Below are 21,172 nucleotides of genomic sequence, written 5' to 3' on the forward strand. Positions count from 1 at the left end.
AGGCCTGGTTCATCAGGACTTTTATTTTGGTCTTGGTGCATGACGTCATAAGGCTGCGCCGCGCTCGTGCATCTGTTGTGATTCAGCTGAGGAAAGGTTTGTGTTTTAAGTGATTAAAGCGACGCAGAATGAGTTATGTATTATTAAATGTAACACTGCATTGCTTTATCTAACATGTATCAGCGCTGTGTGAGTAAAGTAACAGAATAAACTCCTGAGTAGCAGAAGAAGCGGCTCTTATGAAAGATCATCTCAGTTACAGTTCAGTTTGTCTGCAGACTCCAAAACGTGATATTGGATGTGTTAATATATTGTGTTAATATATTGGATATGTGTAATAGTAATAACGTTTGCATCAGAAATTGCATTACTCGAGATATCAGTTGTTGCCCAAAAGCAGTTTTAAAATGGAAACAATATTTCGCTTTACTTTCAATTGAGAAAGTTGGTCAGTAAGTAATGTTTTTACTGCCAAATAAGGTAAAGGAGATTAATGTTAAAATACTGCACATGTATTATCCATGTAATGTTTCTGAACTAGTTTAAAGTAGACTCCTCTCCACAATGTTATTTTAGTAAAATCAAATCTGAAATTCTCATACGTGTATTTTGTAATTGTAAATATTCAGAAGACTTCTGGAAGTGGATATCTGTGGTGGTTTTTGATACATTTGACTAAATAATTAAAATAGGAGAGTCTATGATCCTCTTCATGGACTGCAATACTGGATCTGATATAATTGATGACACATTAATGTTAATTATTCTTCTTGGGAAGTTTCATATTCATAAAGATAAAGTAATGTCTATCACACCTGCATTTAAATTTTTCTGTAAAGATCTTAAAATATTTTATGACTCATTGAACTCAATTTCTAGAAATAAGAAGTGTATTAAAATATCTCTTATACTGAAAAAAGTAATTAGCAAAATGTAATACTTCGGTTATTCTCCGTTATTCTCGTTATTCGATTCTCGTTATTCGTTATTCGATTCTCGGTTATTCTCCAACTTCTGTTTTTTTTTTGGTTTGATGTCAAATGTCATTGTATGTTTTGTTGGAAAATTCAATTTAAAAAAATAATAATTATGAGAGAACTGGAGCTATCGACTCTCCGAGTCAATTGAACCGATTGATTCACAACAAATGATTCAGAGACATCAGTGAGTCAATGTATAGAAAAATAATGTAGGAACTATGTAGAAAATTTTACTTCCGCATCTAAAAACGCCAAATCCGGAAGTGACATAACGGGAGGGAGTGCGGTGAAGAAAACAATGGATCGCAATGACAGTTCGGACGCTGAGGAAATTATAAATGTTTATTAATACTCATATGGCAGAACACAGCCATACAATAATGACACACAATTAGGGACAGGCCAGGATTAGACAGAGCAACGATTAGAGGAGACACATTGAGTTGTGTGAGGAGAACCAGTGGAGAACAGCAGGTGTCGGAGAGAGAACAGTGTTAGCTTATAGCTATATATACTGTTTATACGCTAGCTAACGATATGAACACTGTGCTCAGATCACAACACTTTACTGATTATTATCATGTCTCAGGCAATAGCAAAGCTGGGAACGTGCTAGAAATAGAACCGACGCCTATTTTTCACACGACACACGAGCGTGTTGGACGCGTTTCCAGGCAAAATAGAATAGGAAAATATGTTTGTCATTTTGACATGAATACATATTAATAAATAACATTTAGATGTTTGAAAGTCTCTAGGTTGACATAAATGCAGATATAATTGTAATTTTAAAAAATTAATAATGATCGATTTTCAAATATTGCACCTGTCAATACAGAACGAAATATACTGTAGCCTATTTTTCCGTCAAAACTGCTGACGTTGTCTTTGCTGTATCAGTAGGCTGATGATATTATATATTCGCTATATATGTATGTTTAACATGAAGTATAGGCCTTCCACACAGCTGAAAATGTCATTGTAAGTCCCTTCTCTTCATCTGCACAAAACGCCACCATGCAGGTTTCCTAACTTTTTTTTTAAAGGAAACCTGTGGACTCAATGTCCTGACAGGCTGGACACAATAATTTACCATGACAATGATAACTTGAAATAGAAAAACTACAGAAAATACACAGACTCGTCCTGAACACCATCCTATTCTGCACTGCACTTTTAAAAACATTTTAAATCCTGCATTACCTTTTCATATGGTATCTGGTATAAACTGAAATGATTGTACACATATAATGCATATGTTGCTCATATAAGGTATTTTTCATAAGCACTTGTGTTCATGACAAATTTATTCAAGCAAACATGTATAATTAACAGTAAATAAGCTCCTCTCTAGTGTTTCTTTATCGTTAACTAACAAACAGGGAACATCGAATGACTTTCCTGAGGTAACGTTAGGCTAAATACAATGGTGACCTATTGTTTACAAGCTGTTTTACTGACGTATTTCCACGGTTGAAACAGTGATTGAGTGTTTGCATGAGTCATGTTACAGATTTCGGTAAGTTGTAGTGTATCTTTCAACATACCTTTTGATATTCACGCATATTTTTTGAGATATAAAGGTGTCATGAACTAGCCTGACATCGTCATACTCAATTCTAGTCAGAATATGAGTCTGATCTGCTCCGTTGGGCTGTGATTATGGGGCGGGTTTCAGCCGAACCAGGAAAGACATCAATTGGATAACCTACAACCAATCAGAGCAACGGAGCGACGCATAACGTTAGTCGTCAAATGTCAACAGAACTCAACTGACTTGTGTTGCCAAGTCCGCGGGTTGAAGCGACCCCAATTATGTGATATACAGACTAGGGATTAGGGCTGCATGATTAATCGAAAAAAAATCACGATCTCGATTCAAACATAAATGCGATCTCATTTCTTAATGTTGGCGATTCTCTTCCGTGTTTTCCTCAGATCATGCTGCGTTCACGCGTTATTGGTCACACCAGAGCTTGTCACACTCACACAATAACAAAACACTAACCAATCAATCAAAAATCTCTACTTCTCTCCTCTCCCTCATTGGCCACGTTCCGCTGTTACTGACGTGTGACAAAAATTGCTTTTGCATCGTCGCAGCACCGCAAGGCAACACCACTAATCTATAAAATCACCTCAAACGTCACCACAAAAAACAGTATGAGTTAGCCATGAGAGACAAGGGAGCCACACCACAAAATACCAGCCACCAGACCACGCAAACTTCCATAACTCAGACGTTGTACGGAGCATCGCCATACCCTCCAAGTTCCCAGCGGTACAAAGATATAACAAAAGCCATTAGGGCTGTCACTTTTTATTTGATATTCGAATATGCATTCGAACATGACGTGAAATATCCGTAATCGAACTATAAATAAACTATCTGGTTTTTAAAGTGCCATGCAGAGCGGGTACCCGCAAATATTGCTGAAACGGGTGAAAAACATCCCAACTGTGTCGGATGCGGGTCGGGTCAGACAAGGGAGTCACGTGCAAACGAATATAAAAATATATGCACGTATATATATATATATATATATATATATATAAGAAAATGCTCTCTCCACCTGCATTTCAAGATGATAAAATAATTTCAAATCCATTAGTTTATTTATGCCCTCGCACACGCCCTCCAAGGACAATCACAACCGCGCACGCAATCTGCCTGCACTGCACTCGTCGAGATGGATCCTGAGAAGTTGAAGAAAAAAGTTGCCACAAATGTGGAAGTTCATCGCTGAGGAAGCACGCAGATAACACTGGTAAAAAAAACCAAGCACACGCAGTTCTAGCGAACAGTATTTTTGTTATGTTTCCTGAGTTTGGTCTCTTAATAACACTGTCTTGCCACGCTAAGCGTTTTCTTATAACATTTTTTAAAAAATATTTTATTTATAGTTTTCATTTTTTACAAAAAACACAAAAACAAAAAGAAACAACGAGATAAGACAACAAAAACCCTCTCTCCACAAGCCAAGATATTAAATAATCATAAAAATAGAAATAAACAGTAATAAGCATAGATGTACAACTAGTCTGTCTACATTTGTTGTTTCTACATTTTAATTTAATTGTAACTACTTTTATTTAAAATTTTGATCATTTGTTTTTTAAAGTATAAGAAAAAATGAGAATCGTGTAAGAGAATCGTGATCTCAATTCCCATGGAGAAAAATCATGATTCACATTTTAGCAAGAATCGTGCAGCCCTACTAGGGATGTTAACCGATAACCGTTTGACCGATGGTTGACCGTATCAACGTTAACCGATCAAAGTTGTCGGTTAAAAACAAAAAGTGATCTCTAAATTAGGCAATTATAGACAGTGGACTAAACGCTACTACAGTTAGCCATCTCATTCCAAAATCTTTTTGTGTGAAGTGAACAAATCCCTCACACTCAATTTTTCATAACTCGACTGTTTGTACTTAATAAACCAATAAAAACATTTGGCGCGAGGTCACAGCGTTTGGGTTTGCGCGCTCACAAGGTTTGCGGTTAGCCAGGGAGCCAGGGCAGACGACAGTATGAAGGTGCAAAGAAAAGTAGTGTGTGGGACCATTTCACCAAAGAGAACGACACAGATGTAAGTTGCAACTTGTGTGATACAGTGCTTAATTAGAAGGCACACAGTGAGTTAGAACCGTCTTGGCCGGTGCGTCTTTTACGCATTCTGAAGGTGCCGGTTTTATCCATTGGTTTTATCGTGTTGCAGTCTATTAGACAACATTCAGCATAAGATGGGCTTACATTTGGAAATATATTACATCTACATTTCAGTGGTAACACGTACGGTGTTGATCATCATCTTTCTTTATTATTGTTAGCACTACCTCGAACTAAAGCAGCGTCTTTTTGGAGCTGTTATTTTCTTAAATGAGCCGCGGCAATGTTTCAAATGAGCTTCTAACGCTAGACAAATGCCTTTATTTTCAACGCGATCACCTTGTACCCAAACCATTTCGAAACTAAGGAGCCATTTGTCCTCCGATTACAAACAAGCTCCTCGGCGCCGCGTTTGCGGGACTCGTGTGTGTGAGAGCTGGAGGCAGAGCGGCAGAGAGATGCGACAGAGTTGCGAATTTGCAGGCGCGGCTCGCGGCAGTTATTTCAAATAGTGCGGCATATTTTAAACTAATAGGTTAACCGGTTTCAACCGGCTAATGAGGCTCGGTGGTCGGTCAAGAAAATGTTTAGTTTTCGCCATCCCTAATACAGACCCAGGAATGCAAATTTTAGCAGGCAGCCCTGCCAAAATAACAAGTACGTCGCAGACTGCATGATCAAAACTTCCGCGATTGTATTTTTCCTTCAAATATCAAGTCAAGAGAGTGAACGCACATCAAGAAAGGAATGTTATTTCACTATTTAAGATAGCCTGTTTTGGTAGCCTGAAAAACACATAGTCCCAGGACGTTGGGCTTTGCGAGCCCTAGCCCATAACGTTACATGACCAAGTCTGATCCCGATTCGCAATGAACAAACAACGCCAGAAAGTATTCTCCAGCCTTTGACAACATGCTAATGTTCAGTTAGACACATACCCATAATCAATAGATATCAAATGATCTGTAACAATGCAATACTGTCACAAATAAAAATTTTTTTTACTCACATTAGTGTTTAATCTCATCCTGTCTGCAAATCCAGTCTCTTGTTTACAAACAAATCCAGAGAAATGAAGGAACAAACGTTCATTGTCTTCCCAACATGAGCAGGCTATTCATTAAAAATAAAGCTCATCCATGCATTCATAATATTGGGATCCATGAAGCTTATGCGCTATGTTTAGAAATTCGATGCGGTTTAGCTCCATGTAGGCCTGTGTCATGTTAGTGGCACGAGTGGGCGGGGCTACAGAATCAGGCGTTGTTCTTCTTCTGTTGAGGCAGTGCTTCACTACACTCTCACGTCATAGCCGGGCACATTATGAGATCGAGCATTTCTGGGCCTAGTGTCAATAAAAGCTTTTCTTTGAATAACAATGAAGTTTTCAGCTCTGAAACATACTGGATATTCTTATATTACCATGACCTTTTATATATCAAAAGCTCAAGGGAAAGTTGATTTCTCAGTTCATCACCCCTTTAAAGTGCTAGACAGGACTCGTGCTCTGCTTGAACTGAGGCGCTACAGCGATCTGTCACGTCACATGTAGGAGCGTCAAAACGGCATTTATTCTTTGAATTTTGTGATAAAATGGACAGAATTGGAAAGATGATGATGGTTTTTAGAAGTAACAAAGCAGTTTATTTGCGATTACTGGATGACAGGCGCTACAGATCATGTTTAGTGTAGGGAAAAACCACACACCTGCAACCCTGGCTTGAGCTACGGGTGATTCATAGGGTCAAATAGAGAAGCTTTTATGTAGCTATTTAAACTGCCTTCATTATTGTCGCGTTATCTTGCCCTAAATTCAATACGAGACATTTTATTCACACACAGTATGATTTGCAGTCGGACACGTTTTTCCGCATCCCTGATCTGTTTTAAACAGTCAGCAGATGGCCAACAGTGAAAATAACAGCTTTTATCGGCCGCTACCAACCATTGGCCGATACATCGGTAGCTGAGTTGAATAATAATTTGAATTCTGTAATTTTGAAGAAAAGAAAAAAAAAACGATCCCTCTGACTGACTCCATTGTGCGATGACCTACTGAAATGATTTAGTGTGGATTTATTTTTCTTTCTGTTAATTATTCTCATCTTAAACAGGACAAACACACGGAAAAACACTATCCACATGACACACTATTATAAAGATGGTTTTCATTAAAGAGGAGAGTGAAGACATGAAGATTGAAGAAACATTCAGTTTGAAACATGAAGAAACTGAAGAACAAACAGAGAAAGAGGAAAGTGAAGAACTGAAGATTGAGGAAACATTGAGAGTGAAACATGAAGAAACTGAGGAACAAACAGAGAAAGAGGAGACTGAAGAACTGAAGATTGAGGAAACTGAGGAACACACAGGTTGGTTTCATTCTCAAAGCTGAACTCAGTCATTTGATCATTATTAAAATATCCAGCTCTACAGAAATGAAGTATATTTTTGAAGAATGTCAATAATATTTTCCCTTTAATATTTTACTAAAAATCCCCTTAAGGTGACCAGATTTCTGAAATGGAAACCGGGGACATTTCCTATTTGAGTGGTCAAAATCTCATTTGTTATTATCTTTTAATAAAAAAAACAGGGACAATATATTTGACTTGTTGTTGTTGTTGTGGTCTCCCTGTATTATTATTAACATTAATAATTATTATGATTTTAGTTTGATTATTAGGATTTTTGGTCTGGATTTAATACAATTCAACGCACCCGCAAAAAAACAATTAATAGAAGCCTAACCATTGTAAATAACAAGCAGTTAAAAACAATATTATAACACGACTCAACAAAAACACATCACAAAAATAAAACAACATAAATATAAATAAAACTATTCAACAAATATTTTAACATTTTAAAATTGTATTTAATATTTAAATTTTCACAAGTTTATACTATATAAATTACTTTTTTTTCTTCAAATGTTTTGTTACGTTTGTGCTTGAAAATAACTCTTACTGTCCTTCATTGGGCTAATTAAGGCTCATTTTAAGCAGAAAATAAGTGTATTCTGCACATGTTTTTTTTGCAAGTGTAATTGTTTGGGTTTTTTATAGTTCAGATGTGTGCTAATCACTGCGTTGTGACTGCGGAACTTTTGGGGACAAAACAATCCCTGTTGAGGCTCTGTTATAAAGCAGATACAAACAGCATTACTGTAATTAAACATGAACAGTTAGTATGTTACTACCTTGAAAGCGATAACAATGTTTCTTTTGATATTTGATGATAATGGCGTTCTGCTCTCGGTTACGTTCTTCATAAAGTAGCGGCGCACGCGTCCAAGTAGAGTCAGCGTTGCTCACAGCGCCATCTGCTGGAGAAATAATCACTACACGATTGCTCCTATAACCAGCAGCTGCTCATGTTGGTTGGGCGATTTTTTTGCAATATATCTTCGGGTTGTTTTGAACAAGCTGTAAAACGGGGACAGCTCCAGTCGGAGACAGAACACTAAAAACCGGGACTGTCCCTGGAAAACGTGGAAGTCTGTCACCCTACTAAATACTTAGTAAATATACTAAATATTTACCTCTAAATCATGCACCATTTACCATCTGCAATATCAAGGTGTAAGCACTAGATTGCTGTATAGCCTTAAATATAAATAGTTGCTGCTGAGTGAGAACACAAGATAAAGTTCATTACTTGTATTGGGTTTCTCTTTTAGATATATGTAACCCACTGACCCACTACGAGCGAGATTCAAACTGGAGTATCCGGCATGGGAGGCGGGCTCTCACAAGGACGCTAAAGACTAGCCGCTAGCACACCTCTTGAGGCAAGGGGGAGTGAGTTTTACACGCACAGCTCTTACTGGCCTACATCTGTTACATATATAGATCAGTGGCGAGCGGTTTTAACCCGGGTATGCTGAGTGACGTGTTATGTCAAAAATGCACCTGTATGTTGGATGAGTTTGAAATAAGCGCGTTCGCCATCACTCTAGTTGGTGTGTTTGCTGATCAGTTGCTTACATTTACAGTTAGTCATTTAGCAGACGCTTTTATCCAAAGCGACTTACAAATGAGAGCAAAAGAAGCAACTAGAACAGTCAAGGGCAACAGTATGCAAGTGCTGTAACAAGTCTCAGTTAATCTAGCACAGAACACAGGACAGATTTTTTTTTTTTTTTTTTTAATAAATAAATTAGACAGACAGAAAATGAATAGAATGATAAGTGCTATTCTTGATTGGTCAGGTGGTGCTGGAAGAGATGTGTCTTTAGGTGTTTTTTGAAAATGGCTACAGACTCGGCTGCTCGAATTGAGATAGGCAGGTCATTCCACCAGGTGGGAACAGCCCAGGAAAAGCTCCGTGAGAGCGATTTCATGCCTCTCTGGTATGGCACCACAAGGCTTCGTTCACTGGCAGAACGTAAGTTCCTGGAGGGTGTGTAAGTCTGAACGAGCGAGTTTAGGTATATTGGTGCAGAGCCAGTGGTTGCTTTGAAGGCGAGCACCAGTGTCTTGAATTTGATGCGAGCAGCTATTGGCAGCCAGTGCAGACTGATGAGGAGAGGCGTGACGTGTGCTCTCTTCGGCTTGTTAAAGACCACCCTCACCGCTGCATTCTGGATCAGTTGCAAGGGTTTGATAGTGCATGCTGGAAGGCCCGCTAGAAGAGCATTACAGTAGTCCAGTCTGGAGAGAGCAAGAGCTTGGACCAAGAGTTGTGTGGCATGATCTGATAGGAAGGGTCTAATCTTCCTAATGTTGTATAACCCAAATCTGCAGGACCGGGTTGTTGCAGTAATGTGGTCAGTGAATTTTAGCTGATCATCAATCACAACCCCAAGGTTCCTGGCTGTCCTGGACGGAGTTGATGATCCTAGCTTAATGGAGAGATTGTGGTGAAGTGCTGGGTTGGCAGAGACCACAAGCAGTTCTGTCTTTGCAAGGTTGAGTTGAAGGTGATGTTCCTTCATCCAGGCTGAAATGTCTGTTAGGCAGGCAGCGATACGAACACCAACCGTGGGATCATCTGGTTGAAATGAGAAGTAGAGTTGAGTGTCGTTGACATAGCAGTGATAGGAAAAGCCATGTTTCTGAATGACAGATCCCAGTGATGACATGTAGATGGAGAAGAGAAGTGGTCCAAGCACTGAGCCCTGGGGAACTCCAGTAACTAGAATGCTTACTCTCACAGTTAAAAGTTTCCTAATATATTTGTCCATTTATTGAAAGTGGCCTACATTTACCTGTTGATTCCTTCCCAAGCACCTGTAAAAGCTGTTGAGTTGTTTGAGTTGAGTCTGGCATGACGTGCGGAAGAGCCGTTTGCAAAATATGCTGTATTTTTGTAATTCCGCAATGTGGCACTAATGTCACATAAACTAACTGCTTTACCTTTAAATGGTACAGCACATCGGCTGAGGACACGTATCTAAATCCAAGACGACAAATAAGAAACACCATGACAGGTGTCAATTTAAATGTGTCATGCTGCTTTCACACCAAACGCGAATTGAACGTCTGGCGCGAGTGACTTCAATGTTAAGTCAATGGAAAGGCGCGTTGACGCGCGTCTGGAGGTCCCGCGGCGCGTTTTGCCAAACATTTTTTAAATTTAAAGTTTTAAATTCAAAAGTTCAAAAATTTGAACTTTGGCGTCAATTCGCGCCGCGTTAACCAATCAGGAGCCTGCTTGCTGCTGTCACGTGGTCTGATCTATCTTTTTGATGATATTCTAATTATATGACCAGCACCTGTATGTATGTATGTGTATATATATATATATATATATATATATATATATATATATATATTATTAGCTGCAAATTACTATATAAAAGTAAATTGCTATAAATTCCCTTGTTAGAGGTGTACCATAAAGCTTACATTATAAATGTTAGTAATACGCATGTAACTCAATGGTAATTTTCTTCAAATCTTTGGTGCCTACGCTCTGTTGTTATGGATCGTCATCACTGTCCTGCGTTCTCATTGGTTCGCTGGCATATGAGGGATTTAATGAGCAGGCTAAGCTGTGAGCGAATCGCTAGGCCAAGAGGAAATATTTGCTGTTACTGCCTTTACAAAACATAATAGACTGAAAAAAAGTCATAACTGAAACTATTTTCATAGCATTTTATTTTGAATGAAAACTGTTAACTGTTAAAGACTGACCTACTGTAAACAGACCTGTAACTATCCAAGGCTGTTAATCGTAGTCTGTGTGTTTGTTAAAGTCATTAATTGCATTTATTTATAGTTATGACTTTTTTTTCACTGGATTCAGTCTATTATGTTTTGTAAAGGCAGTAATAGCAAATATTTCCTCTTGGCCTAGCGATTCGCTCACAGCTTACCCTGCTCATTAAATCCCTCATATGCCAGCGAACCAATGAGAACGCAGGACAGTGATGACGATACATAACAACAGAGCGTAGGCACCAAAGCTGCTGTGGGTCCGCATACCCAGAACTGCAGATTTGAAGAAAATTACCATTGAGTTACATGCGTATTACTAACATTTATAATAAGCTTTATGGTACACCTCTAACAAGGGAATTTATAGCAATTTACTTTTATATAGTAATTTGCAGCTAATAATATATTTATTTATATATATATATATATATACATATACATACAGGTGCTGGTCATATAATTAGAATATCATAAAAAAGTTTATTTATTTAACTAATTCCATTCAAAAAGTGAAGCTTGTATTTTATATTCATTCATTGCACACAGACTGATATATTTCAAATGTTTATTTATTTTAATTTTGATGATTATAACTGACAACTAAGGAAAATCCCAAATTCAGTATCTCAGAAAATTAGAATATTACTTAAGACTAGGGGTGCTCCGATTGATCGGCAACTGATCTCGATCGGTCGATAATCGCTTTGGGATGATTGATCGGCGGTCTCCAAAAAGGCCGATCTCATGAACCGATCGCATGCTGACGACACATAAAACTGTTCAAACTGCTCAGCACTCACGCGCACGGTCTGAAGAGAGAGACACACACACACAGGCCATCTCACAAAAAGCTTGCGAGTACAAATTGCGCTGAAATGGTCAGATACACACAAATGTATGTACTAAATGACCGTCTTGACGAGTATGCACGTAAACCCCGTCGTGACTCGCGAGTGAACGTTTGTGCAACTGTAACCGTATCCGTGTTCGCTCTTAAAGTGACAGCTGTCGAATTAACTGCTGTCTCTGAGTTTCTCTTTGTCTTGTGGTGTTTGATGAACCTTTATGACACTCACTGCTTGAATGACTAACTTTTGCAACCTTAAGTGTAAGGATTAATCTAATTAAATTTATTCAGGGAAGACCAATATTAATTTACATTTGATTTCTTATTAAATGTCTTAAGTATTTCTTACCTCAATACTAATGTTAGACCTACCTGAAAAATTGTTTTTAAAAACAAAAATGCACTGCATGATCAAATATTTAAGTGAGATAATATACATTTATTATATACATTTATTTGGGAAAGATGGCCCACAGTAGCCTTAAGTTATCTCATTTTCTAAAATAAACACTTGGTGGTTCTTCAAGATCTTGAATCAGTTAATTTAGAGTTAGTTTCATTTCTACAAATGGTGCAAACTCTGCAAGATTATAGATAAAAGATTGCCATTCCCCTGCCGTTCTGTGATCGGCAATCGGCAGATCATGATCTTGGTGATTGGTGATCGGCCCCAAAAATGCTGATCGGAGCATCTCTACTTAAGACCAATACAAAGAAAGGATTTTTAGAAATCTTGGCCAACTGAAAAGTATGAGCATGTACAGCAGTCAATACTTAGTTGGGGCTCCTTTTGCCTGAATTACTGCAACAATGCGGCGTGGCATGGAGTCGATCAGTCTGTGGCTCTGCTCAGGTGTTATGAGAGCCCAGGTTGCTCTGATAGTGGCCTTCAGCTCTTCTGCATTGTTGGGTCTGGCATATCGCATCTTCCTCTTCACAGTACCCCATACATTTTCAATGGGGTTAAGGTCAGGTGAGTTTGCTGGCCAATTAAGAACAGGGATACCATGGTCCTTAAAACCAGGTACTGGTTGCTTTGGCACTGTGTGCAGGTGCCAAGTCCTGTTGGAAAATGAAATCTGCATCTCCATAAAGTTGGTCAGCTGCAAGAAGCATGAAGTGCTCTAAAGCTTCCTGGTATACGGCTGCGTTGACCTTGGACCTCAGAAAACACAGTGGACCAACACCAGCAGATGACATGGCAACCCAAACCATCACTGACTGTGGAAACTTTACACTGGACCTCAAGCAACGTGGATTGTATGCCGTCTCTCCTCTCTTCCTCCAGACTCTGGGACCCTGATTTCCAAAGGAAATGCAAAATTTACTTTCATCAGAGAACATAACTTTGGACCACTCAGCAGCAGTCCAGTCCTTTTTGTCTTTAGCCCAGGTGAGACACTTCTGACGCTGTCTGTTGTTCAAGAGTGGCTTGACCCAAGGAATGCGACAGCCGAAACCCAGTGCGGAATAACTCACTGTCTGTGAGTAGTGGTTCTTGAAGTACTGACTCCAGCTGCAGTCCACTCTTTGTGAATCTCCCCTACATTTTTGAATGGGTTTTGTTTCACAATTCTCTTCAGGGTGCGTTTATCCCTATTGCTTGTACACTTTTTTCTACCACATCTTTTCCTTCCTTCCGCCTCTCTATTCATGTGCTTGGACACAGAGCTCTGTGAACAGCCAGCCTCTTTTGCAATGACCTTTTGTGTCTTGCCCTCCTTGTGCAAGGTGTCAATGGTCGTCTTTTGGACAGCTGTCAAGTCAGCAGTCTTCCCTATGATTGTGTAGCCTACAGAACTAGACTGAGACCATTTAAAGGCCTTTGCAGGTGTTTTGAGTTCATTAGCTAATTAGAGTGTGGGACCAGGTGTCTTCAATATTGAACCATTTCACAATATTCTAATTCATACACTCATTCAGAGAGACAGGTTCAATTCAAAATAGTTTCTTGTTCCAAAGGACGGTGGTTTCCGACCTGTCGACCTGAAAGATGCATACTTTCACGTCACGATTGAAACACAGAAACTTTCTGTGATGAACAACAGTTTCCTGAATCAATCCTACCAGTTCAAAGTGCTACCAACTGGCTTCCTTGTGCCCCCACGAGACGGCAGGCTGCGCAAGACTCCAGGCTGCTTTTGAGATGTGCAGAAGTTGTGCTTTTCCATGAACATGAAAAAGAGCTGTCTGATTCCAACACAGACCACTACGTTCATAGGAATGACCCTGAATTCCCACCTAATGTCTGCCTCCCTGTCTAAGGAATGTGTGACAAACATTTTGCAACTTTTGACTCGCTTTCACCCGGGTGTGTCTTTGCAGTACGAGGTGGTCCTACAACTAATAGGAATGTTAATGGCCACTATTATTCCCCTTGTGATTCCCCTAGGTTCACTCCACCTCAGACCACTCCATGGAACAACGGTTTGTGGCTAGATCCCACCAGATATTGGCATCGACTGATTGTAGTTTCTCACCGTTGCATACGTGCGTTGAGGCGGTGGAGAGTAGTTTCTGAAGGGAGGTGTGCCCTGTTGTTCCCTCTTGTCGGGAGTTGGTCACGACAGACACTTCCCACAAGATGGGGGGCAACAAAGAATCGGAGGGGTATTTGTAGGCACTGGACACTGACCCAGGCCACAGAACATATCAACCGGCTGGAACTGCGTGCAGTGTTCTTGGCTCTAAAGTATTTCATTCTGGTCCTGACAGGCCTCCATGTTCTCTGTGTGGCTCTTTTTGCTTCAGAGATGACCACTCACTGTCGCTTATGGTTTGCAAGGATGGAAGTGTCCAGTCCCTTCTCACGAATGGCCGAAATGCCTATATGCGTTTCCACCTATCCCTCTGTTATGGGAGACATTACACAGGATTTCTGCAACGTGACATTCTGAGCATCTTCAGCTTTTTTCAACGTTTACTGGACGAGCGTACCTTGCTGCGATTTCTGAGTATCATGTTCCAGTTGGTGGATCTCCTCTTGGATCTCGCAGTCTTTTCTGGAGTTTTCTGAAGGGTGCACGCTGTCTGAACCTTGCTCAGAATCCTCACTTTCTTGCAAATTGTACTTGCGTTTGGTTGCTGGATGTCTTGAAGTGTTATGTGAACTCTACTCTACTGCTCAATTTTACATCAGGTGGGTGGCATTCCTCATGACTGTGTTAGTATGTGTCATGCAGTAGTGATTAGTGCAGTAGACTGCCTCTGGTGGTCAGTAGGAATGAAACCACGCATGTAACTGTGGTTCTGTGAATTCTGAATGACCGCCTTAATCACTCGGATTGCGCGAGAAAGGTGTTTCGAGGCAGATTGTTGAGCTACTGTGGCTTATAACCCCCCAGGCCTCAGCATACGTATCCACGTGTCTTGTCGAAATTTTTTGTCGAAAGCTAGAAAGACCTAGCTGGCTGGCCCTGCGATAATTCAATAGTGTTTACACTGTGGTTCTTTGAGTTCTAGGTGAATGCCAGAGGCAGTTACATGCGTAACTAACATTCGTCTGGAAGCGGACCGAGACCCATCTTGTTTGGTGCGTACCAAGGTTCGGATGGCAGCGTTCACAAATGTTTCACACATTTTTGAATCTTTGAAATCTTTGACCCAATAATATACCACAGCAGAATTTATATTCACATTGTACAGATGTGATAGAAGCAAGTGAACCTGCATTCTATTAAAAGCCGAGGTGAAATCAATAAAAAGTTCCTTTACGTAAGAGTCCTGAATATGCTTTATAATAAAATCAATTAAAGTAATTGTGGCATACTCTGTACCCCTGTATGGTCTATATGAAGAGTTTCGTTGCAAAATGAGATATATCCATTTTGAGAAATGTTGGTTATTGACATTATTATTTAAGACATCAACAGTCAAGTTCATTCACAATTTTTTGTACATTAAACTATTACTTGAGCTCAGTGAAGGCCAGGGATACAATATTCTTCAAATCCAGGATATTTTTTATTTAATTTTATGTCCATAAATAGTTCATAAATAAGTCAAAAACCATGCCAAAATGCAACATATTTATCTTAACATTGTCAAACATCTTAAATTGGTTAAAAAAAACAATACATCATAAATATATTGAATAGTATATACAAAGATTGATTAATAATAATAAGATTCCGAGTTAGTTTTGGCCAGAACATACACAACATAATTTATTTTTTTATTTTTTTTGCAAAACGCTATATCCACATTAGGCTATATTCTACTACTGTAATACCATTAAGAAAAGCTAGTGAATCAATGTTATCCTGGTCCACTTTTGTAGCGTTTTTATACAGTTTTGTGAAGTTGAAGGCTACATCTTCATCTGACAGTTTGTCGGCATGACACAGACCAACATTACTCGCAGTCGCACGATGACCACAATTCATCTTTGAATGTTTTCCCTCCCCTGAATGCCTTGCCCGTTTGTCTTCTCCCTTTGATGATTTTCTTAAGATGCCTTCCTCTTTCTCCCAACAGCAGCTGGAATGACCGGCTCCAATCCGTCATCGAAATCCATAACGTTAGCTTGACTCTGAAGCTTTGATTCTCTGACTGACAGACAGCTGTTGATCAGTGACGTAGCCTACGTGACTGACAGCTCGCCTACAGTATAAACAATTAAATGGTAAACGTTTAGTTAGCCTATTGAATCCTCTTTTTAAAAATATGTTTTCTGTTTTGATATTATCGTTAAATCACTGGGCAAACTCGGAGCACTTCACCGGCGGTGTCTCTCTCCTCGCGTGACATCCTGAGCTCGCGCAGCAGAACGTTCTATATCGCACTTTGTAAAGAAACTAGGCTGGCGGATATCGCGTTTTGTGAAAAAATACATTTTGTAGTAGGCTTAAAATGTACATTTTTAAATCTTATTAATGGCAGCAATTCACACATATATTAAGGTACATCTAAACAGTGATTTCCAATAATAAAACCCAAATGTCAAAAAATGGCGTTTATCGCGTTTTGCAACCGAACTCTTCATATATAAACTGCAATGCATTTAAAATAATACTCACTGAAGACAGAACATGATTACTTACAATTCTTCCCATACATTTTGCCAGGATAGAAGTCTGTGCAACTGGTCTAAAATTGTCAGATAGTGTTTCCCTGATGTTCTAGGCATAGGTATTATCGTAGATATTTTCCACATACTGTGTGCTTATTAAAGGGGTGGTAAAACACATTCTTTTGAAGGCTTGACTGTGTTTGTGGGGTGCACTGTAACATGTGTTCATGCTTCGTTTTAAAAATAATTGCCTTATTTTTCATATATTTGACCTTTATTCTACACTGCTCTGTCCCTCCTTGTAAAACGGTCTGATGCTTTCCGGGTTGTATGAAGCCAGTCCCTCAAAAATACGCAGTGGGCTCTGATTGGTTAGCTGGCCTAGTGTGTTCTGATTCGCTAACCGCAGTGCACGGTTGTCGGAAACGTCACGCCCCTTACCTGGAGGCTGTGCTTTGGTCGGCGTCAATAAAACCATATGAGCCCGAATCAGACCCAGAACATTTGAGTGAAGATGATCGAGCAGAACCTGTTCAGTCCTCAAGAGTAAAGACTGCGGGTCTATAGTGATCGCTACTGAATGGCACTTTAACTTTTGTATTTTTAGAACGATTATAGCCAAATATCTGTCGCAAGAACTAACCCAAAACGAACACTAAGCACTGGCTTTAACTAGTAAGTTAGCCAAATCACACACAGAACCATGTTTAGCATGCCTGAAGATAAACAATACATAAAAGCTCTAATCAAAGAATCATTTACACTAATGTCAGGTTCGCTGTTGAGATTTTAATGTTAGTGTTTGTAATGTTAGGTGTTCGTCGGATAACGTTAAGTATGAATGAGCATTTAACAGACTGGTTTGCAGAACAGCGCTGTCATCTGTTTACTTCCTTGCTACAACCTATTACAGGAAAACACATCGATGAAATATAAATCAGACTTACAGGTTGTGGCCCGTAAACAGCTTCTGTTTGTAAATCCAGCTTTCAGGACAAGCCGTTGTGCATATCCTGTATTGAACTCGCGAAGTTTGTGGACGTTTGTGTTGTCCTCCGTGAAATGTGCAGCGCGCGCGTCGTGCATCCACGCACCGGCAGTGTTTTTTTCACGCAGCTGACGTTGTGCAAATCCGGCATTGAAATCGCGAAGACGGTGGATGTTTTCCTCTGTTAGATGTGCTGCAGGGAGCCCTGCGCGTGCCTGATTCCTCGCTGACTCAAACACGTGCATATAACATGCTGTATGTTAAACGCTCTGCAACGCACCCCCGTCCCAAGGAAGGCTGAACAAAGCAAGTACCCCAGACCTGCAATCCGGATGAATATAACAGCGTTTCGTAGGCATTGCGGCAACAACACTCCAGCCTAACTATACCACAACAGCGCCGCGATACAAAATGGCCTCACCCTCCCCTTATTTAATATTCTCGGAGGAGGGGTTTATGTAAATATTGAGCCTGTTGATGTCACCAACCCTGGAGGAATGTCTGTAGTCGCCTACTGGCCGTTTGCTGTAGTTCTTAGAAACTGATTTCTTTAAAAGCAAATATCTCCCTTTGCTTTAAACTTTGAAAGTTGTAACTTTGCAGATGTTGTTTATGCTCAAGCAGCAACATTACACGCTAGCTAAAGTTAGAATAGTGAAATCGTGGTTTACCACCCCTTTAAGTAATCTCTGACTTTTGTGAATGCAACCAGGAATCCCTCCAAGAACTGAGTTTGGCACCCCTGGCGTATATGATCCAGTATAAATGTTATTAGTTGTAATGTTTTGTGTGTCTAAATGTTTGTGTGTCTAAATGTCTGTTGCTTTGTGGCACTAAACTGGGATTAACTTTTATGTCTTTTTTTTTTCGCCTTAGACCTGATTGCGTTGAAAGTGAGTCAAGATCTGAATAAAATGGAAGAGAAAGATCAGGACAGGAAACATCATAATTTTAAAATTGATGAAAAATATTTTAGTTCCTCACAGACTAAAAAAACAACCTCACGTAAAAGGGCTCAAAAGACTATCGGTAATTTCACCTGCCATCTGTGTGGACTAAGTTTCAAAAAGCATGGAAACCTTGAAGTCCATATGAGAGTTCACACTAGAAGGAAGCTTTACCCCTGCCAAGAGTGTGGAGTAACTCTCAGTCGACAAAGAACCCTTAAAATCCATATGAGAATTCACACTGGAGAGAAGCCTTACAACTGCCAACAGTGTGGTTTAACTTTCAATCAAATAGGAAACCTTAAAGTTCATATGAAAATTCACGCTGGAGAGAAGCCTTACACCTGCCAACAGTGTGGAAAGTGTTTCAGGCTAAAAGGAACCCTTAAAAGGCACATGAGAATTCACACTGGACAGAACCCATTCACCTGCCAACAGTGTGGAAAGAGTTTCAGGCACAAAATATACCTTAAAAAACACATGAGGACTCACACTGGAGAGAAGCCTTACACCTGCCAACAGTGTGGAAAGAGCTTCAGTCGAAAAGGAAACTTTAATAAACACATGAGGACTCACACAGAAGAGAGCCATTTCACCTGCCAACAGTGTGGAAAAAGTTTCAGGCAAAAAGTAAACCTTCATAACCATATGATAGCTCACACTGGACAGAGCCCATTCACCTGCCAACAGTGTGGAAAGAGTTTCACTCAGAAAGGAACCCTTAAAGTCCACATGAACATCCACAATAGAACTGAACCTTACACCTGCCCTCACTGTGGAGACAGTTTCAGTCAAGATGGAAACCTTAAAGTCCACATGAGAATTCATTCTGGGGAGAAGTAGAATAAAGGAAACATTTGTACTTACCAAAAGTATTTATATGTAAAACTTATATGGATTTGATCAACTGGTCTCTCAACGCAATTGACACCATCTTCTCGACAAGAAGCTTGGGTTTGGGGGAACCTGACTGCCCTGCCGGAACGTTCGCTGCTGGCTACACGATGGATGCGTGGGAGAAGTGGCAGGTCGTGTGTCTAGTGGCTCTTTCTGTGGAGGACATTGAAGATATCTACCTATTCGGAACCATGATAACAGGTTTTCTGCTGATTGGATTAGGCATTGCCCTGGTATATTTCGAGGAATTCAGGAAGCGGTGACAGCTGTCCAAACCTCCACAAGGCTGCCCGTCATAATTGAAGCAGTGGGCAGAGCGGTCAGCTCTCAGACTGGGACTATTAACCGCAATATGGATAACATCATGGAGATAAAACGCAATATGGATAACATCATGGAGATAAAACGCAATATGGATAACATCATGGAGAAGCTCACGGCTTGGCAGATGGATCGTTTCAGAGACCAGAACGAACTAAGAGAGTAGTCGTAAACTGTGGCTACTCGCCCCAAGACCAAACATTTCCAATCTTATCTGCTTTCGGCCTCCCTCAACCAGCACTGGCCTGGTCCAAGGCCGCTGTTGGAACAACAACTCCCCCGGAAGAGCACTGCAGTGAGACGCTCTTGCGTTCCTCCCCCACTCCTCGCAGACACGGACTCGGACTGGGACCTGATCAAGGTTGTCTCCATGGCAACTTGCGGACTGAGGCACCGAGATTGTGCCAGACGTGACTCTCCAGGCCTACACATACATGTACATGAACTCTTACACACAAACGCACATTTATGCACTCACCCCCCACCCCACATCCCTCGCCTTCGCCGCTTTGTACCCCCAGTCTGACAAGCGGGTCTGTGACCAGCGCCGAGAATGGCTGCAGGACCGGATGGCCGCCTGCCTGTGCTGGGACACCTCAACCCCCCCACTCCTCTCCCCTGTTGCAATCGTGTGTTTTTCATGTTGTAAAGTGTATGCGCTTACGTTGCTGAAGTGTTTTTTTTACTGTTCCCACACTGTCCTCCTGATTGGAGCATAGTCTGGGGGTTGTTTTTTTTTCTCCTCTCCTCACCTTACCTCTCCTCATGTTATGCTGTATTCTTCTTTCCAACTCAAGAGGCGCGGCAGATGGTCGACTCGGTGTAACTTGCTCAACACCAAAACAAATTCCTTGTATGTGTAAAAATGTACTTGGCAATAAAGCTTTTTCTGATTCTGATTTAAAAGCTGTACATACGCCCATTAGTGTTTATGCAAACACAAGTATGTCAGACTGACTTTGCGTACTAAGCTCATGAGATCATGTTAGATGCATAACTTGTAACAGGAAGATCTGTAAGTGATATGAAACATGTGATGAATAGTTTAGACTTTAGATTAGGGGATTTAGAAAGCAATGTATAATGATTTATTCATGTTTTACACATCATGTATAGCAGGTGTTGAACACTTGCGTTTGTGCTGCAATGTAAGTGCTGACTGGCAGGGCTCTAGAGTGCGACCAATGCGCTCAAAATTTGTAAAGGTGCGACTAAAACTTTTCCTAGGTCGCACCGGTGCACCTAACGTCATTGCATGTGCTCAGCTGCCTCTCCACGAATGAAGCATTTACCTCTCCTTTGACTGTCACTGAACTCACACACACTCATGGTTGGATCATGTCGTGGTCTAAACCAATCAGAGACAGAGAGGGGGCGGGTCTTTGCCTCTGATTGGCTGTGGTAC

At 40.3% G+C, this 21,172-nt stretch overlaps 1 protein-coding gene across 1 annotated transcript; it reads left to right on the forward strand.

Annotated features, from left to right (window-relative positions):
* The first annotated feature begins 41 nt into the window (after positions 1–41).
* Positions 42–20,669, forward strand: LOC307126467 (uncharacterized protein). The gene is made up of 3 exons (XM_079816982.1): positions 42–96; positions 6,707–6,964; positions 18,479–20,669. The coding sequence occupies exons 2-3, from the start codon at positions 6,754–6,756 to the stop codon at positions 19,390–19,392; spliced, it is 1,125 nt and encodes a 374-aa protein (XP_079673108.1). The 5' UTR covers positions 42–96; positions 6,707–6,753; the 3' UTR covers positions 19,393–20,669.
* Positions 20,670–21,172: the final 503 nt, after the last annotated feature.

Source organism: Gobio gobio, assembly GCF_949357685.1.
Source record: "Gobio gobio genome assembly, chromosome: 5".
Classification (NCBI taxonomy): domain Eukaryota; kingdom Metazoa; phylum Chordata; class Actinopteri; order Cypriniformes; family Gobionidae; genus Gobio; species Gobio gobio.

What these genes read in the sequence shown, in the direction of transcription:
- LOC307126467 (XM_079816982.1), top strand. Translation starts at nt 6,754, where the DNA reads ATGGTTTTCATTAAAGAGGAGAGTGAAGACATGAAGATTGAAGAAACA. An exon ending in GGAAACTGAGGAACACACAG is followed by an intron (nt 6,965 to 18,478) that starts GTTGGTTTCATT and finishes TTTTCGCCTTAG; the next exon opens with ACCTGATTGCGTTGAAAGTG.